The sequence below is a fragment of the Camelus dromedarius genome, chromosome 2 (assembly GCF_036321535.1).
Source record: "Camelus dromedarius isolate mCamDro1 chromosome 2, mCamDro1.pat, whole genome shotgun sequence".
In the NCBI taxonomy this organism is placed as follows: domain Eukaryota; kingdom Metazoa; phylum Chordata; class Mammalia; order Artiodactyla; family Camelidae; genus Camelus; species Camelus dromedarius.
This window is the reverse complement of record NC_087437.1, coordinates 4,930,778-4,958,359: the sequence shown is the minus strand read 5'-3', so window position 1 is coordinate 4,958,359 and position 27,582 is coordinate 4,930,778. Positions and strand designations below refer to the sequence as shown.

Genomic DNA, 27,582 nt, shown 5'->3' with positions numbered 1-27,582 from the left:
AGTTTAATTCTGACATTTGGTCTTTGTAAGTCATTGTACCTGAGAATTAAGGCTCCAGGATACTTTAGGCCTAATTTTACTTGTTTGAAGGCAAGCCATTTCACTAAAAATAACTGTTGGGATATGTGCCTGGAAAAATGGTTATGTAAGAGGGAAAAAAGAGAAGCAACCCAAATGTTCAATCTTAGAAAATTGGTTAAATACAGTAAGATACTACTTTTGAACGTAATGTTATATAGTCATTGAAAGTGTTACAGAGGAATAGTTAAGAGCGTGGGTAAAGTACACATTGTTCAGTGGAGGAAGATGGAGAGAAACAAGTTACTAAACAGTATATATGTTATCACGAAGTTTTTCTTAAGTTCATATATAGTAAATAATTAACCAGTGTTCATCTTTGGAAGATATTATTGTTATTTCTTAAATTTATGGATTTCTAAAATGAGTATGTTTTAAATTGAGTATGTAAGGGATTGCATAGATTGAATATTTCATACTTTATGGACAATTTTTTAGATTAAGGCATCCCCATAAAATTGCTTGATAAGTGTTCTAGAAAATGTATTTGGATTTTTTTTCATTGATGAGAATATCTTGTTGCTAGCAATTCTAGTAAGACTCTAACCCCACTTTTTGGGTCTCTTCACAGAATCCAGTAAGAAATCATTTATATATAAAGAAAACCTTTAAAAATAGAAACTCTGTCTAGTTACACATTAGTAATTTTCTTTCTTGATAGTAGGGTAAAACTAAATTAGAAATTACTAAGACTTTTGAATATTATCTGATAATTCAAGGTATTAGTTATTTTTATAACATAGCCCTTCATTTCCAGGGTCAGCATATTCTTGCTTTTGATATCTGTTTTCTGCTACAGGCCTGAGATGGGAATTGAAACAGTACCCCTACTGCTTCCACCAGAGGAAATAGTGTGGGAATCCCTATGATGGTAGGTCCTTCCCCGTGGTCTCTGCAGTAGTAGAGGCAGCGCTTGTCATTTGTTAGTTTGTTGCTGTTCATGCCTCCTCCTAATTTAAACTTTGCTTTTATACATCATGTGTGTGAATAATTACTTAGTGTCAGCCCGAATCCTGTATCATAGACATTTTGTTGATACGTGGTGGGCCGCTGTATTTGATGGAAGACTTAGTGTAGCAGCTTACTTAATAACTCAAATAGATTTTCAGGGGAGGGGGTTTGAGAATCTAAGATCCCTATGTGTTGTAACTTGAAGAAGAGAATATTAAATAGCTGAAAATAATGGTTCTGCAGTAGATTTACTTTTCCTGAAACAGGAGTGTGTTCCCGGATGTTTGGTCCTTCTCCAGCTGTGTGCACCCCCTTGCTCGTGGCTTGTTCTCCATGTTGTGTGTTTGTGGTGTACACCGTAGCATTGTTCGCCACCAGTCACCCCGGGGAACCTCAGTTAGGAGAGTGACTCCTGCGTTTTTAGTGAAAGTAGTTTAAAAAAATCTGGAGGTCTTAGACTCAAGGCACCATGAAGCCAAGATAAGCTAGTTTGATATTGTTGATGTGGTTTGTTAGGTGTCTTGTTTGAAATTCAAACATACTGAAAGATTGTGTAGAAAGGAAGAAACTTTGGCCCAGTAATTGGCTTCTTTACCATTCATTATCAAGCTGCAACCTACTAGATTTTTTGTTAAATAGTTTACGATACATACTATTTGATATTAAGTAGACTTAATGTGATGTTGTTTGAAAACAACAAAAAAATCAGCCTTGTTAGGTTTTTGTTACAGTTTTTAGGTAAATTAAACTTTTTTTTTTTTTAAAGAAGAGGGTGATCAGGAAGCTGTTATTGAAGGCTGAAAAGTTTTATCCATCTCTCTTCTGGTAGAGGGGGAGCAGACTATTGGGAAAACATTATTAGGTTGTGTTCTTCAATTTGGAATAATTTCAGCCACATTAAATATTCCAATTTTCTTTAGGAATTCCATGTGAATTAACCAATTATGATTCTTTACCTGGCCTTTCAGGATTATCTACCAAACTATCACTTTAATAAAAACAAAACATAGGTTGCCTCTCATTTGTTGTTACCTGGAATGGCCCTTGCTGAATAGAATTCCACTGGAAATTCACCCATCAAAACACCTTATTTCTGTTCTTTATAAACTTTTCTAACCTTTGGCTCAGGAAAGATTTTGAGTAAGTCTGGAAATAATCCTGTCTTAATTCAGTCAAGTATTTGTGCCATGGGTGGGCAAGTCAGAAAAAGGAAAAATATCAAACTCAAGATAGTAAGATTAAGATTTGATTAGGAAAATAGTGACAAATAATAGACACAGACCATCAATATCACTTAGCCCATTTGTATTTTTCTTTCCTGGTAATATATGATGGAGAGCATGTAAAGTCAAACACATACAAATATTTTTTGCAGTATCATTGCAATATAAGTTGTAATTTTCACCTTTCACCACTAGATGGTGCTTTTGCATTGGTTTCTGCAAATTTTCTAAATTTACTGAAGGAATCATTTTTAAATTCTTCATAAAGAACAGTGAAATTAAGATAGTAATATAGTTGGTCATATAGATAGGCAAATTAAAACTAGTGAAATATAACCATCGTTTGTGATCAAATATGCAGTTTAGTTTTTTAAAAAAGATAAAAAGTCCTTGTGTACAAAATGGTTAAGAGCTATACTTGACCAGATTTTCTAATATAATCTTCAGTCCACCACCTTTAGAAACAGCTTAGATGTTTTGAACTTTTGGTTGGTACTGTAATCTAAATGCAATCTAAATCACAGTTTCTTAATTTGTAATGTTAAAAAAAATTCACATAATTCAGGCTTTAAAAATTGTCATTGATCATTTTGTCTTTTTCTCCTACTCAGTAGCTAACCAAACTGCTTTCATTGACGCCTTATGTTATATTCAGTTCTCTTTTGTTAGTTACCAAATGACTTTTTGATCATTATCCTGCTTGAATAAATTGAATGCTTAGGTCTGCAGAGCTTATTTGGGATTGTGACAAGGTTGTAGAGATATTCTGTCAAGGAAATAGTCATCTCATGCTATAAAGCATTCATGTATTTTAAAAAGCAACGTAAGTACAGGCTATAGAACATCATTGTCACCAAACTCCTTTCTCTGAGCCCTTTTCTCCAGTCTAGTCTGTCACTACTATTTCTTGGCTGAGATTGTTTATATAAAAATAAAGTTATAAAAACAAGCATTTAAATGACCCCTTCTTGGAGTCTACTCCCCGCTAGCTATTTGACAGCTTGTGAAGTGTGGATTTAGAGGCGGGCTTCAAGCCTCGACAGCCTTGGTCGGCTTTCAGGGCCCAGGTGCCCCAGAGTGCAGGTGAAGGGCTTTGGCTTCATAGGTTTGCTTCTTAACAGTGAGTCTTCCACCCAGGCCGTATTTAGGTTTTGCTACCAAGTCTTACTACTTACTGGGATGTGAATTTTTGTCATTTAACCCCACTGGGACTTCCTTTACATGTAAAGTAGAGATGGAGTTTAGCAAATCCTGAGTCAGGAATAATGTTACTCAGGAAAAAAAAAAATATCTGCACATACGAAAGAAAGAACAAAGTATCCATAATCCTGCCACTGCTCTAACTAATCTACTGTTGTTGCTTTTTAAGAAAAAATATTCTGATCATTATTTAACTTAATTAGAATCACATTGTGTGTGTGATGTTTTCCACTTAACACTGTTTCATGCTTTAAAAAATTAAGTTTCTAAATACCATTCAGGTTCATTGTATGATATAGTCTATATTTTAAATCATTTTATAGTTTAACATGTAGGTTTTAAAAAATACTTTGTTATCAGTGATGCTTCAGTAAAATCTTGATATGTAAATTTTATGGATGTCACATTACTTCCTTATGTCTCCATTCTTGCAAGTAGGAATGCTAGTCAAAGAACTTCGAAAGGTTGATCAATGCTTTTGATAAATTCTTTTCCCAGAAAAGTCCCAATTTATTCCTGTTATCAGCCTTTGTGGCCTTTGGCTTGACTGTTTCAATAGCATATTGTTTTTCCTCTGTCTTTAGTGTCACCTCATTTTTAGGTCATCCTTCACACCACATCCACAGTGAGGCCACTTAAGATACAAATCTGATTATGTCACTTTTTGACCTAAACATTTTTAGTGGGTTCCCCATCATCATTCTGCAGTTAAAATGTATATGCATTAATGTGGTGTTTCACGGCCCTTCATGGTTTGGCCCCTGCCTAATTTTCCCACCTTCTTTGCTGCAACCCTGCTGTGTGTTCTGTGGACAAGCAGTGGGGAGGGAGCATTCCAGGCAGCGGGAGCAGCGTATGCAGTGGCACAGCTGCATGAACTGACTTGCTGTTGGAACAAGTCGTTTGTATTCATGAAACTGCAAGACAAGACAGTGGTGGGTATCTCCAGTGTTGTGTGCGTCAGTAAAGTTTAGTTGACTAAAAGCAGACAGATAACATTTTATCTGTGAGAAGTGATTGGTGATACAGAGAATTGTTAATCCGGATTTTTTGTTACAAATGGCAGAAATCCCAACTCAAAGTGGCTTAAATGTAAAAGGAATTTGACTGGTCAGGTAGTAGGGATGGTCCGGCAGAGCCCCATCCAGGACTTGGTGATGGAGTCCCCATCAGCCTCACCCTTTTAAAGCTCTGTCCTTTTCTTCTTTCCTCCAGGCAGTTTAGCTTACATTTCCTTATAATCCCAAGAGAAAAAGAGTATTTTCCCTGAAATCTTAGGCAGGAAAGTAAAATCCTGAGGAAGATCCTGTCTGGCTTTGGTTCTGTGTTCCTCCCTGAACTAAACATTGGCTAGAAGTAGGTGATACTCTGGCCAGTCCTGGGTCCTTGTAGGTCTTTGGACCAGAAGCACTCCCTAAAGCCAGGGATTCTTGTGAGAGAACCCATGTCTGCTGCAAGGATGGATGGGGCTGGAGAAGGCAGAGTCAGGAGTGGAGGGACCAGTTAGGAGGTGGTTTTGAGAAGTCAGGTGAGGACTGAAGTGGATCTGAACCAGGTCATTGTGGGTGAAGAGAGTTTAGAAAGATTTTAGGTGAAATGCCTAGAACTTGGCAACTAAGTGGGAGATAAAGTAAGGGAAGGCTTCTAGATAATTCTTCTTGTGTCAGGGCTACTATGTACATGGTGATGTCATTGCTATTAACCAACCTGGGAATTTCAGAAGACGAACACTTTGGGGGAGTGGACTCAAGGTGGAAAGTTGAATTTTGACAGTAAGTCTGAGAGAATATGGAATATGCAGGTGAAATGGCCCATTGAGCATTCAGAAGTTGTGTCTGGAGTTTAGGACTGGGAATAAAGACCTGGAAGTTTCACCTAAATGATGGTTTATGTAATAGAAATAGATGAGCTTGTCCAGGAAGAGATTGTAGACCAGGAGGAGGGAAAGTGGGATGAATAGAAAAGCAGTGTTTAAATATAGGGGGTGGAAGGAAAGCCAAATGACAGGGACTAAAAAAGAAGGTTTAGAAAAATAGGTGAAATTTTTATGGACATGGCAAGAAGACAGTTTAATAAGATCACTGGTGCCCAGTGTTTTGGAGTAGTTGAGAAAAATGAAGATTTACAGTTGGTCATCATTGGTGACCTCAGGGCAGTATCAGCTGAGTGGTGGCTGAGCATGGGATCTGGTTCCAGTATGGAGAGACAAGTGGAAGATGGAGTGGTAGCTTGTTAGGGAGGCAGAGAGGTTTTCTGTAGGCTAAGGAAGAGGGACAGAGACAGCAGTGAGGGACAAATCAGAGTGACATAAGAAAAGGGTCAGAATTGGTAGAGTCAGGTCTGTTAAGAAGATGGAAATATCTTGAATAAACATCCTTTTTCCCTCTGTGCCTACAGGCTCTTCCCATGAGAAGGCCGAGATCCTGAGGTTAGGTTCCTGGTGTGTAAGAAGGGTGTAGTAGGTGACTGCTGAGTGAATGAGTGATCAGAGGGGAAAATGGAAAATACAGATATTTGGGGGGGAGAACTGGAAGGAGGGAGAAGGAACCCATCTCCGCTGTCCTCTTTCCCTCTCTGGTGGAATGCCCAGAGATCAAACCTCTCCTGCTTACCTCAAAGCTCTGCTGGGTGGAACCAGTGCCAGGACAGGTGGGGCGTGTCCTTCAGCTAGGAAGGGCTGCTACCGTGGAAGGGAGGGCTGCTTTCCATTTCTGGCATCTTAATTTTGAAAGGGACTTCAAGTCAGATGATACTCAGCTCTCAGCAGCTCAGAAATCCCGCTGGCTTCCTTAACAGCTGCTGATTTCACTTCGCTTAGGTTCTTGATGTGTGGGACGAGCCAGGCTTCCGAGACAGATGGGCCTGGGTTAGAATCCAGTTTCTTCCACCTCTTTGCCATGTGAACTCCAATTTTGACTTGTCCAGCTCACAATTTATCTTGAAATGGGAATTTAAAACTATCTTGCAGGCATGTTGTTACAAACTTAAATGCCTGGAACGGTAGGTAGTTGGGTGACCTGGGATGTTCCTCCCTGCCCTCTGTGAGCAGCCAGCCCTGTTCAGACAACAATGCCAGATTGAAAGCACTGTCGTGTATTGAACCAGAGTTCCCCTTCCTGCTTGTTATTGTTCATTGACCCTAGTTCTTATTTCTAGAACTGTGCAATTTGGTATCCCTTCACAGTGATAGCACTTCAGATAGTTTAAAGCTACCGTGTTCTCCGTGACTCCTTTTCAGACAGAACACCTTCAGAGTCATTGATACTTAGAACATGGTTTTTAGACCCACCATTGTCTGGGAGTTGCATGTGTTCTGGTCTCATTACTCTGGATGTGGCTTCATCCACGTCTAGTAATTATAGTCTTCCTTTTCCTAGAGGAGAAAAGTGAGATTAATAGGAACCATTTTTGGCATAAAACTTTGATTTTAATTGGTCAAAATCAAAGTGAAATCTTATAGTTTCATATTCTGAAGTATACTATTCTCTTGGGTCGATAGCATTTATGAAATGACTGCCTAAAATTTATCTCAAGATAAATTATTGATGACTGATTTTTTTTCCCTTAAAAAAAAAAAGTCTTTGGAGCCCTCAAAGTATCATCCAGTACTAATGTGTTGTAATTAACTCATAATGGTGGGAAAATTAAACTATTGAAATTAAATGCCAAGATTTGATTTTTCTGTGTAGAAAATAGTGTACTGCTGGTTGCTTACTCACTGGTCATCACTCACTTCCTTCCTTGCCGACCCCCAGTTTTGTTCGGTGTCCCACCTCCATCCTGCATGACTTAGAGAAGCCCTAACAGTGTAAGCCAGTCGTGGTAATCTTCTCTGCCTAGCAGTGATTGTTTAGGAAGGGACATGTGAGCCAAGTCTGGTCACGTATCAGGGAAAGTCAGTTTAGGTAGCTTCTGAGAAAGTCTTCCTTGTCCCTAAAAAGGGAGACGCAGAAGGAAACTCCCCTTTTGCTGGACAAACAGTATGTGTCTGATATGATGCCTTGACGTATAGGAGGCGTCATCTTGTGACTGTGGAGAGAATTAGCCAAAGGGCCATGCTGAGTCTGATGGAAAAGCTGGAAGGCGCCCAGATGTCCTACATGGAAGCATTGAGTAACTGAATCAGTCACCTTGGAGCCACCTTATTTCACTTCCCTTTGTTTATGGTAAGACTCTATTGTTTAAACCAGTTGGGTGTAACATGCTGTTTTATTTTAGTTTGGAATAGCCCTGATGTTAAAGAACAAACATATTTTGATAGTCTGTTGTGCAGAAAAGTAGGTGCTTTATGGAAGGCCCATTAAGATGTAGTGATGGGCCTATTAAGATATCTTAATAGGCCTCATAATATTAGGATCACATTAGAATTGTACTGGGGCAAAGTTTCATAAGTATTCTTGCATTACTGAATGTTCTGATCATGAACAAAACAGACCAAAAAGTCCTGTAATACAATAAGTGAGAGCAGGTTTAACCAGCCAGTTATCCAAGAATGGGCTTGTTATCAGATCTGACAGGGACTTCTTCCCATTAAGGAAATTAAAAATTGACTGCATCTAAAGGAATTCATTTTATTCTGAAATAACATTAAGTTATAAGTGACTTTTTACAAGGTTATCAAGAGCATGAAAATCTATTTATGCAAAAAAAAAAATTCCATGTCTTGAAACACGTTAGAAACACCCTTTCCTTTTTTCAACAATAGAAGCTGCTTCATAAAATTTTAGATAGCACTCTTTAATAAAGGGAACTAAAGAGTATGAAAAATGTAAATTATCTGAGTCATCACTTGGATTTTAAAGTAGTTACTTTTAGTATTTTTTGTCTCCACCCTTCTATGGTTTAGAAAGATGTGAATCACTTTCCTTAGTATTTCCCTACTTAGCAAAGGAAGTGGCTTATGCAGTCCCAGTTTGTGTGTGAAATAACTAGTGTGCACTGCAGATCTTACTGCACTTGTGGGAATTCCTTGGATGGCTCATGTAATTATTGCTTATAAAGGTAAACATTGGGTAACCATAGCAATTTTATTTTAAATTGAAAATTCTCTCCCTTCAGCTTTTAAAGAACAGTATCTTGGTAACTCCATTTACCCCAGTGTCACCACATTGTAGAAACCAGAATGAATTGCATATAACCTTCCCTCAATTATTTTTTAAAGAAAGACAGAAATTCAGCCTGTTTAAAATAAAAATGTTCTACTCTACTACTTTGTAATATTGGACTTAAGTTGTCTTTGAAACAGTTGCTGAAAGATTGTTCATAATGCAAATAAAAATGTAATTATATTTCAGAGAATGTATTTATCGTGGGCCTAGGAAACCTAAGTCACATGCCAGACATGCTGCTAGTTAACATAAATTCCAGCTCAAAATTATACTAATAAGAGATCAAATAGGATATTTTTCCAAATACAGAATGTAAAAAACTTTAATTCAGTCTGGCCTTCCAGTCCAGTCTGAATGATGAATATTTTTGCTTCATTTCATACTACTTGTTGATGTAATCAAAAGAGTGAAGAAAATAATCTAACTTCTAAAAATACTGATTAAAGTAAGTAAGTAAATAAATAAATAAAAATTAAAAAATGATTTAAATAAATCAGTTTAAACCAACTGGTTTAAACAATAAATACAGTGCTGCGTGCTTGATAATAGAATAGGTCCCCCCCCCCCCAGTATTTTTGGCATGTTGAATATATTCTAGAAAACTACCTGTATTGTTATATTTGGCTTGTTAAAATTTTTTGCTTGCATACTTTTTAAAGAAAATAGTTACTTTCCTCAAGATTGAAGTCTGACCTTAAGTTCTCTTACATAACTCTTGAATCTGCACTCTTCGGAAGCCCGTTCCTCTCCTGTCTTAACGGAAGCTCAGCGTTTTCTAAGTCTGTGCTTCTCCGGGGTCTTCTCAGGTGTAGCCGTTCCTGTGCTCGCGGCCAGTACGCCTTGGGGAATGTTGCTGTCTGCCTGCCTGTAAACCCGTCCTCCTTCTGAGGCACCTGCCGTCTGGCTGGGCGACCTGCGGCCCTGCGGCTCTTTCACTCCCCGTTCCCTCTGGATCCGTGTCCTCTCCATCGTCCAGGTGACTTCATTTCTTACCAGGCGACACTTCGAACATCATGCTTCTCAGTTTAACAGCCTCTACGCCGGTGACCATCTGCACTTGGCTCTGACCACAAACTCCAGTGACCCCATCCCACCACTGGCTGGTGTACTGAAACTACCTTTTTTTCTGTGTTGTTATTATTATCCAGCATAGAACCCATGACTCGTTTCAACTGCTAAACACCCACCTCTACTCCTTTTCAACTTTATCCTTTCTCTTCCACTTACTAGTCGCCTACATCAACTCCTCCCTCCTGTGTGAAGGGTGCAGATGCTCCCTTCATGCCTCATCTGCATTCTGATCTTCCCCTCTCTTTCTGCATCTGTGCGCTCTTCTTTCATCACTATTTTTCAGTTGTTCCACTTTTCTTTTTTCTTAAAGTGTTGTCTTGCAGTCCATGAACATAGGATATCTTTCCACTTATTAATGGCATTTTTAATTTCTTTCATCTGTGTTAGTGATTTTCAGTTTACACATCTTTTACCTCCTTAGTTAGGTTTATTTCTAAGGATTTTATTGTTTATGAAGTTTCCTTTTCAGTATAGAAATGAAACTTATTTTTGTTCAGTTTGTATCCTGCACTTTGACTGAATTCATTAATTAGTCCTGACACTTCCTTTGTGGAGTCTTAAGGGTTTTCTGCATTAGATCATGCAGCACAAGACCTGTGAACAGGGACAGTTTTACTATTTCCTTTCTGATTGGAATGCCGTTTGTTTTTCTTGCCTAACTGATCTGACTAGGAATTCCACTACTGTGTTACGTAGAAGTAGCAAGAGTGAACATTCTTGCCATTTTCCTGATCTTAGAGAAAAGCTTTCAATCTTTCACCATTGAATTTGTGGGCTTTTCATATATGGCCCGTATTAAGATAATTTCCTTCTGTTCCTAGTTTTTTTCAAGTTTTTATCAGGAAAGGGTGTTGAATTTTGTCACGTTTTTTCTGTGTCTGTTGATATGATTGCAGTCTTTTTTTATCCTTCATTGTCTTAATGTTGTGTGTCACATTAATTGAGTTTTGTGTGATGAACCATGGTTGCAGGCCTGAGTTAAGTCCCACGTAGTCATGGTGCATGTTTCTTTTAATGTGCTGTTGAATCTGGTTTGCTAGTATTTTGTGGAGGACTTTTGCACCTGTGTTCGTCGGGAATATTGACATGTAATTTTCTTGCAGTGTCTTTATCTGGCTTTGGTATCAGGGTGATTCTGGTTCATAAAAGGAGTTTAGAAATTATTCTTCCTCCAGTTTTTGGGGAGAGTTTGAGAAGGATTGGCATTATTTCTTTAAATGTATGGTAGAATTCAGCTGTAGAACCATGTGGTCCTGGGTTTTTCTTTGCTGGGAGGTTTTGATTACTGATGCAGTCTCTTTTCTAGTTATAGGTCTGCTTGTATTTTCTATTCATGATTCAATCTTGGTAGCCAGTATGTGTTTAAGTACTTATCCTTTTTTAGTTTGCACAGTTTGCTGGCATATAATTGTTTATAGTAGTCTCTCGTATTTTTTTCCCCCTGTGGCATCAGTTGTAATGTTTCCTCTTCCATTTCTGATTTTACTGAGTTTTCCTTTTTTTCTTAGCCTTGCTAAAGGTTTGTCAGTTTTGTAATTTTCTTCCTATTTTTCTGTTCTCTATCTTGTTTATTTCTGCTCTAATTTTACGTTCTTTTCTTTCTTTTGCTAACTTTGGCCTTACTCTGTTCTTTTCCTAGTTCCTTGAGGTGGAAAGCTAGGTTGTTTGAGATCTTTCTTTTTTAATGTGGGTGCTTTATTGCTATAAACTTCCCTCTTAGTACTTTTACTATATTTCATGTGTTTTTGTTTTGGTCTTAAGATATTTTTTAATTTCCTTTTTGATGTCTTCTTTGACCCACTGGTTGTCAAGAGTGTGTTTAATTTCCACATTTTCTAGTATTCTTTCTGCTGTGGATTATTAGTTTCTTCTTAAATTTGTTAAAATTTATTTTGTGGCCTAAGATGTGAGCTGTCGAGAATGTTCTGTGTTTGCCTGAGAGGAATGTATATTCTGCTGCTGCTGGGCGGAATGCTCTGTATTGGTCTGTTCGGTCTATAGCAGTCCATTTTGAACTGGTAACTTTAGTTTCATACAAAAACTGTACACTTCTTCCTACCTACACTTTGTTATTGATGTCACAGTTTACGTATTTTTATGTTGTATATCCATGAATGTATTTTATAGTTAGTCATGGCAGAAATATTTAGGAAACATCAACTGAGGCCATTATCTCTAAAGTGGTTATTTTCCTGTAGAACATTCTAACAAAAGGTATTCATATTAGTGATTCTGAGCCGCCATAACAGTCTCAAGTATGTTCTTTTCCTTAAGACAGTAATGTAGATAGCATATTTAAGGACGAAAAGTTAGTCCTTAGAGGTTTAATACAGTGTTGTACGACATGATAGTCACTAGCCCAGTGTGGCTGGCTTCTGTAACTGAGGAACTGAATTCTGAATTGTGTTTCATTGTCTTAGTTATTGGGAAACTTTTAAGTATGTTTGAAACAACTTGAGCATGTATATTTATATTCTCAACTGTAAAATTTATGAAATCTGAATAGAAATCAGTTATTTCCAATGGAAGTTCTATGTTTTCATTGAGATATGCTGTAAGTATAAAATACACAGCAAATGTTGAAGGCTTAGTTTAAAACGTAAAATATCTGATAACTTTATGTTGATTACAAGCTGATAAAATATTTTGGATATATTTAATTACACAAAATATTATAGTTAATCTTACCTGTTTCACGATTTTAAAATGTGTTTACTGGAAATATTTTAGGTTACCTAATTTTAGGCTCACTTTATATTTCTATTAGATGACATTTATCTACACTTTGGATGGCTAAACCATAATTCTTGCATTATAAGTTTTACTGTTAAATAGTTTTAGGGTTTCAACTATTTTTTTACTCAGAAATACGATCAAGAGTAAGTTTTGATATTAAATGTTCTAGCTGGTAGACCTTTGGTTTCTTGAGAAGACACCCTTCTAGTAAATTAAAGGAGGGAAAATTAGTGACAGTGAAGTTGTTACAGATAGCTTTGTAAAAGACACCTTTTTTTAGAGTGGACAATTAGAAGGTATCTTTACATATCAGTTACAATTAAATTCATGTGCTGCACTCTTTTAAAAATTTTCAAGCTTTTCTTTGGTGGGGAAGAGGTAGTTCGGCTTATTTTATCTATCTATCTACCTATCTATCTAAGAGAGGTACTGGGGATTGAACCCAGGACCTTGTGCATGCTAAGCATGTGCTCCACCACTGAGCTCTGCCCTCTCCCCCATATGCTGCCCTCTTACCAATAACTGAATTAGTGGCAGGTATAGTCTATACCTCTTTAGTCTTCTATATGTACTGCCTTTTACTGTCTTTTGGATTCTTACCTTGTGCTTGTTACTTTTCTCATGTATGATGGAGTACTTCATGCAGGCTGCATAGTCTTTTTTCTGCCATCTTTATTTAAGGATAATTGACAAGGAAAGAGTGTGTGTTTAAGGTGTACAACATGACAGTTTGATACACATACACATCATGAAGTGGTTACTGCAGTCAAGCTAAAAGTGCAAATCCATCACTTTATGTAGTTATTTTGTGTGTGTGTGGTAAAAACACAAGATCTACTTTCAGTAAATTCAGAATATATGTACAGTATTGTTAACTGTAGTCACCATACTGTATGTTGGATCCCTAGAATTTATTCATCGTAAAACTGAAAGTTTGTACCCTTTGACTAACATCTCCCCATTTCCCCACCCTCAGGCTTCTGGCAACCTCCATCCTACCCTCTCCTTCTCTGAGTTCAACTTTTTTAGATTCCACATACAAATAGAATCATACAGTATCTGTCTTTCTGTGTCTGGCTTATTTCACTTACCTTAATATCCTCCAGGTTCATCTGTGTTGTTGGAAATGGCACAATTGCCTTCATTTTTACTGCTGAGTAGTATTCCATCATATATACATATACCACATTTTCTTTATCCATTCATCTGTCAGTACACACTTAAGTTGTTTCCATATCTTGGCTTTGTGAATAATGTTGTATTGAACCTAGGAGTACAGAAGTCCCTTTGAGATAACTTGCTTAATTTCCTTTGGGTCTATACCCGGAAATGAGATGGTAGGATCCTGTGGTAGTTTTATACTTAACTTTCTGAAGAAGCTCCATACTGGTTTTCATGGTAGCTGTAGTATACATTCCCATCAGCAGTGCACAAGGGTTGCCCTTTCCCCACATCTTCCCACCATGTTGTCTCAGTGTTTTGATGCTACCTGTCCCAGCAGGTGTAGAGGGAAATCTCATGGTTTTGCTTTGCGTGTTCGTAATGATTAGTGATGGCTGAGCCCCTTTTGTTGTTGTCATCTACCTATGGGCTATTTGTAGTTCTTTAGAAAGATACCTGTTTAGATTCTTAGCCCATTTTGAAAATCAGGTTATTTTTTTCCTTCTACAGTTTCTCACCGTTTGCCGTTACATAATATTTATTGGTGTGTAAAGCTTCATTAGAATAAGGATTGACTATTTACTCGTAATTTTATTTCCTCAGTCTAGCAGAAAGCCTGGCACATAGTAGACGATGAATAAATACACAAGAATGGATGAGTCATCGACTGACTGGATCTTACTGAGCCTCCGTTTCCCATAGATAACTGTATAACAGTACCCACCAGTGGTGACTGAAGATTCAGTGGCAGTGTGTGTGATAAGTTTTGTTTCCTCTTCCCTTTGCTGACTTTCCTTTGCTTACCCAGGATAATAGAGTGAATTGTTCTTCAGGCTGTTTTCTGGTCAGTTACTGTGTTTATTATGTGTTGTAGCTAGTGTTTATAATTCATTTCATTTATTGAGAAGGTAAGTGGCCTCACTGTGCTGGAGTACAGGATGTAGAACAGAGCTGGAAGGGTATACATACACCCACTGACTGATGATTAAAGGGAGAGCAAGATTATCACCTAGAGTCAGGTTCTGCTCCATGCAGTAAGAGACTGAAAAATCACGACTTAAACAAGGTACAACTTCTCATCTCTCTCTTACACAGAAGTCAGGAAGTAGTCAGGCCAGGGTTTCCATGGCAGTTCTGTCCCATGAAGTGCTCAGGGACCTAGGCCCTCTAGCCTTCTGTTCCACTACCCTAGATTCTGGTCCTTGTTTGGTTTCAGATTGTGGCCATGGAACTCATCCATGTTCCAAGAAGCAGGATGGATATGCCACCTGTCCTTTTAGGAGGTTTTCTGGAAGCCACACAGCACCCCTGCTTAGAATGCTGGTTAGAACTTTGTCCTGCAGCTCCTCACTGTAAGGAAGGCTGGGAAGATACTGTCTGTCCTGTGAGACTCTGTACTTACTTAAAAACCTTAATGTTCTGGTTGAATGGAAAATGGCAAGAATGGATGCAGAATACAGGTCTTTGCAAAGAAGGCATCAGGTTAATATGTTAGCATGATAACATATTATGCAATATATAGTAATAGTGAGAGCGTTAATTTATTATTTATTATCATTATACTGGTCAGGTGAAAATACTCGAGATCTTCAGATAACAGTGCTTGTCATTTTGGAAATATGATCAAGTGCACATTTTTTTTAAATGGCCTAGTCGATAAATCCATTACATGTAGAGAATTAAATGTTATCTCTTATAGGGATTTTGCATTCATAATTTAAAATATATACAGTGACTTTTTTGCAGTGGCACAAGGAGATCTCTTACTGCATGGAGCAGAACCTGACTCTAGATGATAATCTTGCTCTCCCTTTAATCATCAGTCAGTGGGTGTATGTATACCCTTCCAGCTCTGTTCTACATCCTGTACTCCAGCACAGTGAGGCCACTTACCTTCTCAATAAATGAAATGAATTATAAACACTAGCTACAACACATAATAAACACAGTAACTGACCAGAAAACAGCCTGAAGAACAATTCACTCTATTATCCTGGGTAAGCAAAGGAAAGTCAGCAAAGGGAAGAGGAAACAAAACTTATCACACACACTGCCACTAGAGAGCAGCTGTTTCCTAATTCCCACCCTCCCCGGCGTGCTTCCACCTCATTTGCTTTATATATATACATGTATGTATTTTTACTGAAGTATAGTCAGTTTACAATGTTGTGTCAATTTCTGGCTTACAGCATAATGCTTCAGTCATACGTGAACATACATATACTCGTATTCATATTCTTTTTCACCCTAAGTTGCTACAAGATATTGAATATAATTCCCTGTGCTGTGTAGTGTGAATTTGTTGTTTATCTATTTTATACATATTAGTTAGTATCTGCAAATCTTGAACTCCTAGTTTATCCCTTCCCACCCCTTTCCTCCCCTGGTAACCATAAGTTTTCTATGTCTGAGAGTCTCTTTCTGTTTTGTAATTAAGTTTTTTTGCCTTTTTTTTTTTTTTTTTTTTAAGATTCCATGTGTAAGTGATATCATGGTAGTTTTCTTTCTCTTTCTGGCTTACTTCACTTAGAATGACATTCTTCAGGTCCATCCATGTTGTTGCAAATTGCATTATTTTATTCTTCTTTATGGCCGAGTAGTATTCCATTGTATAAATATACCACAACTTTATTCAGTTATCTGTTGATGAACATTTAGGTTGTTTCTGTGTCTTGGCTATTGTAAATTGTGCTGAACATCTGATACAACTTAGTAAGAAAAAAAAAACCCAATCCAAAAATGGGCAGAAGATCTAAACAAGCAATTCTCCAATGAAGACATACAGATGGCCTATAGGCACATGAAAAAATGCTCAATATCATTAATTATTAGAGAAATGCAAATCAAAACTACAATGAGGAACCACCTCACACCACTCAGAATGGCCATCATTCGAAAGTCCACAAACTGTAAATGCTGGAGAAGGTGTGGAGTAAAGGGAACCCTCCTACACTGTTGGTTGGAATGTAGTTTTGTGCAACCATTATGGAAAACAGTATCGAGATGCCTCAAAAGACTAAAAGTAGACTTACCCTATGATCCAGCAATCCTACTCCTGGGCATGTATCCAGAGGGTACCTTAATTCAAAAAGATACATGTGCCTCATTTGCTTTTAAATCTGTTCATAAGCCTTTTCTGAAGTATATGGACTAATGAGGCATGTTTTCAAGAAGATTGTTCAGGATTCTTGAACTGTGAGAAATGTTTCTGAAACATGATTTGAACTCACTTCCTTACCATCTTTTGCCATAAGCTTTTTATTTTTTAATACTCAGAGACTAGTTTGGCACAGAGTGACCACTTAGTATACCCTAGATAAAATATTTTATTCTATAATAATCAACATGGAGTTCACGGATTTGTAAGATAGGAGGAGCTTTGGGTTGACTATGCAGAAGGGAAAAATCAATTGTGTCAACAAAAGAAATTCTGTTGTAACAAAACTGGGAACCTAAAGGGAATCTTTGAGAATGTTAAACTTTTTATCAGTAAAGTGAACGTTTTAAACCAGCTTTTCCATTAAGTGACTGTGTGAAGAGCAGGAGTAACTTTTAGATGGGATACATTTTAGCGTAAAGAATGAAAGAACTGTTAAGTTGTCCGGTTGAAATTGTTGGCTTCTTACGAAGTTAACCTAATTTGGCCTAAAAAGTAAATGCCTGAAGAAGAAACCACACCCCCTTGCCATTGTTCAACTGAAAGACTTCAAAACAATTTGCACAACCTCTGTCAATGATTTTTCATCATAAGTACTTTCTCCATTCCTAATTTCTTAAATGCGTATTTACCTGTTTCCTCTTCCTTTAAGATGTGAGCTCATTGAGATGAGGGGCCTGTCTCATTCAGTAGGAGATAGAAAACAGTGCTGTGTGGTGCTGTTAATGTATATAAGATCTCGTATTTTTGTAATTTAATATGTCACGGGCCAGGACTCTTAACCCTTTCTCTTTCTCTAGACTGTAAAATACAGTGAATGTGGAAGAATGCAGAAACCGGTAGTCCTACTTCTTGTCAGATTTCCTGCTCCCTCCCCCAGGAACACTTAATAAACACTGGTCTGGCTCCTGGAGTGTGAAGACAGGCTTCTCACAGGCTCTCTAGAGGCCTGAGAAGGGTGGTGACCTAGTAACTGAATGGGATCTCCAGACACCAGTCTGAGTCACCTTACCAGTAGGGAGGAGGTTGTCAAAGTCCCCCCTTTTTTTCTCACTGGCTTCACTAGGGATATTTTTCAACTACCCTAAGTATCCATAATAAAATTATTTTTATTTTAAACTTCACTGTGAATAACATTGTAGATTCTGTTTGTCCTTTAATAGATGTTGAAATGGTTCATGGAAAGGTGAAATAAGTTGCTCATGGTCACACAATTAGGTTTGTTGGTGAGAAGCTGGATTAGAGAGTCCAGGCCATTTGGCCACAGAGCCTGTCTCCTCAGTCACTATGCTGCTGTTGCAGTATTTCTCCTGGAGACAGATCCCTGCAGATGATTATTCTTAAAAGTCCAAGAAATTTAGACCCAGGGAATTTAACCAACTTGCCCAAGAACACAGCAAGTAAAGAATGGAATCAGAATTTGAGCTCCAGGCAGGCTGACTCCCGAGCCCTTGGCGGTGGCTGTCGTCAGTGTCATTGTCTTACTGCTGTCAACTCTGCTGTCAAGTCGTTCACCTGCTGGGGGCACAAGGCTCCTTCTGCTGCACCTTAACGCCCCCCCATCCCATGTTCACTGACTAAAATGTAGGAATCCTCTCCTTGCTGTCTTTTATAATTTCTGCCATTCTATTCCAGAGTCTTGTGACATAATAAAGGTTATTTCAGTGACATTATATACGGGTGGAAGAAATTGGAAGGAAACAGTATGTGTGTAACCATAGTCCCTGCCTTCAAGGAGCTTGCTTTCTGGTTGAGAAAAACCTAAGTGTGGAAGTTGACCTAGAACAAGAAAACAGGGTGTACCTGCTTAAGTCTCAGTAGGTGACCTTAGACACCAGATACTTTGGAACAAGTTAAAATTGTCTATATAAAGAAATTTTGTTTTGCGGGGGGAAAAAACCCCTGATGATAGAATATAGGATACTGTTACTTTAGTGGTTTCATTTCCAGTTGCTTCAGATATCAAGGTGATATTTTTAATTTAGCCATGTGTAGTGATTAACATCATTTTGTATGTCAGAATATTTGCATGTCTTTAATTTGGCTTAAAACCATTTATATATTTTAAAATAACTATGGGAATTGTTAGTGTATTTTAGTATTTTGTTGCAGTTATGTTAGGTTATAGGTTTTTTTCATAAATAGATACTTAATGGTTTTTGTTCTTAAATTCTGATATTATCTATATCATGCTGGGTTTTTTCTTTTTATATTTTGATAAGTAAACTGGCTTAAACATGTGAGGTAACACTAGCCCTGAAATACCTATTTATTTAGTTTAGTTTAGTTTAGTTTAGTTTAGTTTTTCTTTTCTTTTTTTAAATTGAAGTACCGTCAGTTACAGTGTGTCAATTTCTGGTATACAGCACAATGTCCCAGTCATGCATATACCTACACATATACATTGAAATACCTATTTGAAAATAACCTGTTTGGGAGTATTATCACAGTAAATGGTATGTTCCTTTGTTACCTAAATTTCTCACAGTCATAGATTATTTATCTTTTAAGATCACTTTTCTAGTCTAGTGTTGTAGGTGACAAAGATCTTAGAAGAGTGTGTGCGTATAATGAGTGGAAGCAGAATAGTTGAGAAAGAGCTTGTGTTTGTAATTAGGCACAACTTTACTAATTTGTCTGACTTTGGATATAACACTTAGTTTCTCAGTCTGTTTTTCCCTCTGTGCAGTGGGAATGTAGCAGGGTCGTTGTGAATATTAAATGGAAATGTATAACACTTAGCACATCGTAAGTGTGCCAGAATAATTGTTACATTTGTTAATTAAAATGCTGGTTGATAGAACAAAGAACAAAGATGGAAGAGGAACCATGGTATTTTCTTTGTAATTTTTCTCTTGGGAAATAAATATCCCCGTCCTTGAGTAAACAGAGAAAGGGAGAGGAAACAGAGAATGCCAGCTCTAAATTGATTGTTTTTTGACATTTTGACTCTTACTTGTAGCTTTGGGGTAATTAATTTTATAGGGAGGGAGAAGATTCTTTGCTTTGTGTTTCCCTGTAACTTTTTGACCTACAGATAATTCACTACCAAGGACTTGAAGCAGTTGTTTTATGTAGTAGCTGTTTAACAGATTTAAAGGTTTTTATTCCACATCCAGATGGGAAGGTAGAATTGCTTCACTTCTTTTGTGAAAATTCAAATGATCAGTATAATTTTAGAATTAATTTTTCTCTTTGAAAATATGACTTGATTGATAAAATTCAGCAACTTAGAAATTATTAGTGAATCTTAAATTTCTCTTGTTTAAACTCTGCATTCTTGAGTGTAACATACATCTAGTAGATTAAAAATGGTTAAAAAAGAAGAAGAAAACGTTAGGTTCATGGTATTTATATTCTCAGAAAATACTTCTCCTTGGTCTCTCATTCTGGGATTCACAGCAGACATTCTTAGGGCAGCTGTCACTATAGGGTTAAACATTTGCTATATTGTAACATACGAAAGCAGTTAAGCTGTTTGGAATTGTTTACTTGCTAAGGCCAGTGTTAGTCAGCAGAGGCAGTACACCAGATTTCCTTGTGGCTTTTAGTGGAAAATGTTAAAAGCGCACTCATTTTTCAGTTATAGAATTTTTTAGTTTGATCTGGATTAGTCATAGAACTGGCATGAACCTTCTAATTGTGAAGGCTGTCCAAATGCACTATTTTTTCTGCTGCTAGAGGAAGTCACATCCCGAGCAGTAGCTCAGCTCTCTGCGAAGTGTTACATGTGAGCATTACTAGGCGTTTCGTCCTGCGGTTCTGCAGTCTTTGCTCTTCAGACTGTTGCTCAGTTGGAGTGCTCCTGTGGGGCCGATTCTGAGGTTTTGTATTTTCTAAGGACCTACTCGTTTGGAGGTGTCCGTGACGTTTTGCAAGATCATCTGAGGAACAGGAGGGCGTCTGAAAAGGGCTGCTGAGGATAGCTGTAGCGGTTTTCACGGTGGAAGGAAACTACATTGGCACAGAGGCAGACGACTGAATAAAGTAGCTGGCTCAGAGAAGATGCACAGTCTGCTGTTTCTTCCTCTGAATGAAGACTGTTTCATGGAAGCTGTATTCATGTGGAGATCAAAGAAAACACTGGAATGATAAACTACGGGAGCTTTTCCCCCCATCTCTCTCTCTCTCTCTCTTTTTTTTTTAACACGAAAAGCCTTCTGGAGCAGTAATCTGAGCTCAGATGCCTTCTAATTCCTTCACAGCCTGCCTGCTCCATTAGGATTCTCCGCTCCACGTTCTGCTGGAGCCCGTGCCCTTCTGCTGGGGCCGCCAGACAGCCGCCTGATGGGGGAGGACTGAATGCGCTGCCTCTCCTGGTCTGTTGAGGGGGATAAAGCTGACTGTTTCTTCTCGTAGATGGGGTATCTGGATTCATAAAGCTGTATCTAGTACCAAGAGTCCCATTGTCTCCTGGGGTCTGACTCATCGCATGTAAATGCACTGCAGCGTTGCTGTTAATGCAGAGTGCTGGGTTTTTTTCTTTCTGAAACACAGAAAGAATTGTCACCCTCTGAGCAACATTTTAAGAATTTGTGTTGAGCTCTAGATGTATTTCTTTTTTTCTGGATAGTATCTGCATTAAGCCAGTGAAGCTGAAGAAATGAAGACAAACTAGAAGTGGAAACAGAACAGTGAGATTTTATTTTTTATTTTCAGTCATAAGCAAGCCAGCTGCTGGTAACTATATGACCTTGCAGGCGAGAGTGGGTCTAGCTGTAGTCATCTCTGTCAGCGGTTGTTTCTCATCCTGCAGCGAGTGGTGTTGTCACCCAAAACAATGATTTTTTTATGCAAGTAAATTTCTGTGAAACAGAGCAATATAACTATTTTGGTAGGGGAAAAGTATTTTTGAATGAGCTTGTGCTGGACTCAGTTTTAGCTACTGTCGTGTTGATGTGAAATTTCTTTCAAGTGTTACAGGAACCCAACAGAAAATAATAGAATTTTGTTGTTTGGGGGAAGTTATAAGTTACGTCGTTATCATTTTAAACTTCAGTTTTTCCGATAGTGGTTATTAACTTTAAAAAACCAGCCACGCTATTCAGAGAATGATTCTAAGTGTCGTACAGAAGAGGAGGAAAAACTACTTGTGCTCTTCGAACTGTGACTTTTATCACACAGCTTAGAACTCAGGGTTTAAAGGAGCGAATGAGTCGAGTGTGCATTGTAGTTTTGGAGGAGGTAGAAGATGAGTCTCCTGCATTCGTTTCTGAGTTGCCACGGGAAAGTAAATCCCTGCCTTCTCCACCTCTGGGAAATGTATTGGTAAGATATGAGCGTTTATATGTTTACTGTATTCTACTGGGCTTGTAGCATAAATTTTACTTTTTAAGAATAAGCATAAGTTAATTTCCACACATTTCATTAAAAACCCAAATTAAAGCAATATAGATGTGTGAACATGATACAATGTTACTTGGGTATAAAACTCACACATTTCTGATTTTCACTTTTTCAGATATTTAAATAACACTTCAGATTTTACCTCAATCTCTTAAACAGACTTTTTAAAAAAATAATTTGAGAATAGTAGTTATAGCAACCACATTTCTGTTTTTATTTTGTGGTTTTAAAAACTGATGTAACAAGAATGAGGAACTGTATGTTTTAGGAAAGGTTGACTACTGCCAGCCACACCGGAGGCACAGCCTTTTCCGTAATGAATTTTATGTATTTACATGCAAGGCTGTTAATGAAAAAGACTCAGACCTCATCTTTAACCTTATTTTTAATGCTGTTGTCAATTGACTTCTTGTTTGACTAGCATGACATGATACCTTATCAGAGAGGCTGTGTCATTGGTTAAGAAGTTGTTACATTTAGAGATCCACGTGTCTGCCTCTTCATGGTATTCAGGTATATAATCATTTTTGGTCTTTGAATAGTAGTGATTTCTCATCAACTGCCAGATTGTCTTTCCTGGGATTTTTTGTCTCTATACATGTAATGCTAACCCATGCAAGGTACTCTGGGCCCCCAAGCAGAACTTCGCAAGGAGACCTTCCTTTGTGGGCCTCCACGTGGGCGGGAACTGCTTGTTTGACAAGTTGTATCCCACAAGTAGATGTCGAGATGTCACACTTGTATTTGGAAGAGACTTCCTTTTTACCATATATATAAACCCACTCCTCTCATATGAAATCGAATCTGACATGTTTATTATACTATCTAATTTTGGTCATACTGAATTGATGATCATGCTGAATTTTTTTTAATTATTAGGACTTCTTTTTTTTCCCCAAGGAGGAATCCTGTACATTCATATGATTTGACTTCATGAAACTTGGTTCATGTCAGAAGCCAAGTGATGAATTGTTATGATAGTGAAGAAAATCTTTAGATTTAAAAGTTATCTTTAGAATCATCCATGTGGTGTGATTAATGTTTTTATTACTCTCTTGTATTTTAGCCATCACTGGTGCAAGCTATATTTAATGGAGATCCTGATGAAGTCCGAGCACTAATATTTAAGAAAGAAGATGTTAACTTTCAGGTAAAACAATTTCACTGATACCAGCCTTGAAACCTACTTTTAAAAACTCTCCTGGAGTTATGATTTTTGTTCAAGGACATAACACAATTCTGTAGCAGTTGTTTTAAACGAGGGTAAAAGGGTCTTAAGGCAAAAAGGAAGGGACTGGACATATATATTCAGGGTAGTGACTAAAAGCACAAGAAAACTAGGAGCCAGTGAGGGTTTTTTGTTCCCCCAGCCTTTTCTTTGAAATTTTTCACAGAAAAGTTAAAAAAAGATACTCTGAATACTCGTTTACCCTCCACTTAGGTCCAGGATTGATGACGTTTGCCACATTTGCTTTCTCTCTCATATTTACATGGATTGCATTTATGCTACACATACATTTTTTTCTCTCTTTTGCTGAATCCCATTTGAAAGTAAGTTTCAGACATCATGACACTTCACTGTTGGATACTTGTGTGCATTTCAGATGAGTGTTCTTTTTTGTGTACTTGAAAGGAGAGACCTACCTGTCTGTTATATATCTAACTTGATTGTGAGATCAAAGTAGCTTTCTGTAAATTGTCATGGTAAAGACGATACATGAAGGCTCATCTTTTTGGGTCTGGCAGTGAACAAAGACATGTTGTTTGAAAATCCTCCAAACTTCTAAAGATACAGTGGATTTAACATTCAGGGCTGGCATGAGGGACATATTTAGGACGAGTGGGTATAATGGATAATTTCCTTCTGTGTGTGTGTCTCCAGTGGCCAAACTTTAATTTACTAAAATAAGGCTGAAAATACATAATTAATTATAATAAGATCTAACTTCTTAATGTATGTATTTTTACTGAAAGTAAATATTTTCAGTACCTTTTCCATACATAGTTCGGTCCTCTGAATGATGGTGGGTGGAGAGAGGTCATGATTCATAAAGTCCCCATAGCAACAGCAAAACAGATGACCTGGAATTGATCGCCGGGTTCTAAGAAAGCCATACCCACAAGCTCATCTCCAGCTCGTATCTTTGCTCCATCCTTCCAGACAGCACCGCTCTGAGCACTTGACGTTCAGTAGAGGTAGAAGTACTTACCTTCTTTTTAAAGACTGAACGATCCAAATAGATTTGAATCTTTAGCTAAAACAGTGCATTCTAACATTGGAGAGTAATCAAATACTACTGGTACTTTTTTTTTCTTAAGCCTTCCTAAGAGAATTCCATTTAAGTTCATATTTATTGGAAACATGCACCTAATCCAGGATTTACTTTAAATGGAGTGCTGGTCACTTTACCTAATTGCAGTTCTGGAGAGTCTACTTTTCTTAAAACAGAAGATAATTATAGGAGTATAGACTAAGGAAAAAGAGAAGGCTTTCTATTCTGTTTAACTCTAGTATTTAATTGTTTTAAATATATTTAGAACTAACAAGTCTTATCTTAGTGAGGAAATTTGGACTGTAATCCTACTTAACATGGTTAATTTCTCCATCATTACAAAGTCTCATTATAACCAACTGCTTTTCTGCTATATTAATCAAATTGTCTTAAATTTTAAAACATTTATTCAGAATCAGTTTTGAGCATCAGTTTATTCTGTTGTGATGTCCTTGGGAGCTCCTATGTATAACTAGTAACTAGTGTAACTAGTGTCTGACCTCCTAACTTTTATGACTTTTAGCCTCTACTTTGCTACTTATAGAAATACTTTCTTTCCTTACTTAAAAAAAAATCATTTCTTAACATTTCCTAGGTTGTTCTCTTGCTCTGAAACTTAGGGCAGAACTAAAAGCTTAGTTAGTACTTCAAATCAGTAGACCCTTCCTGAGGATGACTTTGTTTTCAGTGATTTGTGGGTTTTTGACAAATTTATTTTAATGATTGTTGTAGGCCTTTTCTCTTGTGACTCTTGGTAGTGGAGAATATTGACGTAATTGTAAGATTTGTTAAGTCTTTGCCACCCTGAATTAGGATGGCCAGTTTTTTTTTTTCCCCTATTTTTGTCATCTGTGATAAGGAATCGCATAGGGTTGTAAGAGGCAGGTGTGTATGTGTGTGTGCAAATGTGTGTAATAAAATTTACACTGTTTTGTAGTATAAAATCCACTCACTCTTGGTAGGTAATAAAATATTTTTAAGCTTTATGTCCATGTGACAGTGGTATTTTTCTAAAAAGAAATTTTTTATTTAAATGAATATTTGAGCATAACATCTGACTTTTTAAAACTTCTGTGTGTTTTTTTTTTGAAGTTATTTTTATAAATTTTTAGAATGAGTATAAGGGTTCAAATTGTTTCTATACTGTTAAATAAACATTGTTATTATTTTAGGTTAGCTTCTTCAGTCATATCCTGAAGTTTTGAATACTGTCGACCACTAGATAGCACCTTTCTTAGTAACACACCTAATTCATTTTTAAGAACTAGTTTAAAATATTATGCATTCATATTATCTGGTCTGGAGTGGAAGTCCTCTGTTAGAGACGCTAGATGAGATGATTTCAGTAGAAAATACTGGTGCTTTCTGTTTGGAGGCTTTGGGCCACAAGTAATTGACTAGCTGACTAAACCCAGATTTAACCCAGAACGAGGTGATTTGGGGGCTGGTTAAGACAGTATTGTCAGACCTCTGGGGAGCTTCTCTGCGCAACTCTTGTCTTTCTCTTCACGGCAGAGGTGACGGCTGCCTCATGCGCTCAAGACAAACAATCGGAGAGATGGACAAGGGAGCTCTTCCTATGCCTTTCCTTTTTTTTTTTTTTTTTTTGAATCAAGCAGAAACATCTCTTCCAGAATCCCCATAAAACTCCCCCTGAAGTTTCCTTGATTCCAGGCCCACTCTAAACCCATCCACCAGCAGAGGCAGCAGAGGTAAAGTGGGCTTGGCTTTTGCTTAGATCAGTCATTGGTCATCTCCTGATTTCATCCCCTGGGCCAGAGAACAGAGGTCATCACCAGTGATTATGTTGCATTCCATATCTGGAGAAAATTAGCATTTTCAGGAAGGAATAAAGGGGAAATCGTTGTTTGGATAGGTAACCTAATAAAAGAAGACTTTTTTGACTGCCTAAAAACAGTTGAAATAGCAAACTTTTCGAAAAATAACAGTCACTTGGATGTGGAAGAAGCACCGTACCAAAAAGGTGAAACAGTCAAAAAAATTTGAAAGGCAGATTGGCATACGTAGTGTGAAAAGCAGCAGGAGTGTGAGTCAAAAGACCAGAGTACTTGTATCTTCTCACCCTTATTGGCTACACTACATGAACACATCCATTGAACTTGTTAGGGCTCACTTTTCTTTTGTTGCAGAATATGCGGGGTTTCATTAATGGCCTTCAGGGTATTCTCACCCCAAATTTGGGATGGTCTAAAAATTCCAAGTGAACTTGAATGATCTCCTTCTGGGCTTTTGCCCAGAAGGTTTCATTTGTATTTCCAAATTTATGTGGCCAGAATAATAATAATAATTGAATGCCTTTCCCTAGAATTTACCAGAACTTAATGCTGTGTTGTGGAACCCAAATAATTTAATTTGTCATATTAGTAACACATTTCAGAGTAAAGGTCTAACTTTATAAGAAAATTTTCTACAAGTAAAAATTGTTTTTCTCAATCCAGAGTGACAGAAATTGCTGTTAGTTGTAGCCTTTTATTTCAAAGACAGTGGTATTCATAAACCTTTTTATGTCACTTAATTTAATTCACACAACAATCTTGTAAAGTTGGTGCATTAACATTCCATTCTACCAATAAGTGACAAAATGAAAACTCAGTATATGGCAGAACAGAAATTTGAACCTATGTAGACCTGACAGAAACTGGGGAAATAAAAAAGAAGATTGGAGAGAAATATTTTTCTTTTGCCAAATAGTGCCATAAAGTAATAATGGTTAAAAAAATAATGGATTTTTCACTCCTAAAAGTTACATCCACATTCTGTGGACTCTTTTTAAACTGTAATACAAGCGTGATCTTAATTTTCATAATAAAGTGCTATACAATTTTAACATTGCAAATGAGTGAATGAACAAGCCTCCCTTAGTGCTATGTTTTCTGGCTGGATAAAAATGTCATTCACAGTAGTATCCAGCTAGGGAAAGTTTATAATCCAGCCAATGCTGTTTTTAGTGTTTAAAACAGAGGAAGTTGTAGATTATGACTTCTGTGACTGTGACCCTTTTTAAACTCAAGAGTTGATTTAAGAGCTAGTCCATAGATCTTGCCTGTTATGTAAACTGGACAATTTTGAAAATGCTCCCTTGCATATGTTACTTATTGGTAAATTATATCTGAACTGAGATGTGCTTTTTCATTCAAAATATTTTGGGATTGACTTTGCCAAAATAATCTTAAAAATTCTTAACATCTTTTATGCTTTCAAAAATACTTTCTGGGGTCATTGAAATGATACTGGTTTTACTCTGTCAGATGAAGTGT

The 27,582-nt window shown here is 37.3% G+C and overlaps 1 protein-coding gene across 10 annotated transcripts in view; it reads left to right on the top strand.

The window, feature by feature from the left end:
• Positions 1-27,582, top strand: part of ANKRD28 (ankyrin repeat domain 28) — a 156,435-nt gene that overhangs the window by 39,926 nt on the left and 88,927 nt on the right. For 2 of the 10 annotated variants that reach the window (XR_010382871.1, XM_031467931.2), the window contains exons 1-2: positions 20,342-21,953; positions 23,098-23,181. Coding sequence is in view for 9 of the 10 variants with exons in the window: in XM_031467931.2 (XP_031323791.1) it covers positions 21,837-21,953; positions 23,098-23,181 (201 nt within the window). In the remaining variant the exon portion in view is untranslated. Of the gene's footprint in view, positions 1-877; positions 950-7,464; positions 7,619-20,333; positions 21,954-22,525; positions 22,545-23,097; positions 23,182-27,582 lie in introns of those variants that run through there. The other 8 variants (XM_031468010.2, XM_031467723.2, XM_064490864.1 and 5 more) reach the window with 7 other exon arrangements.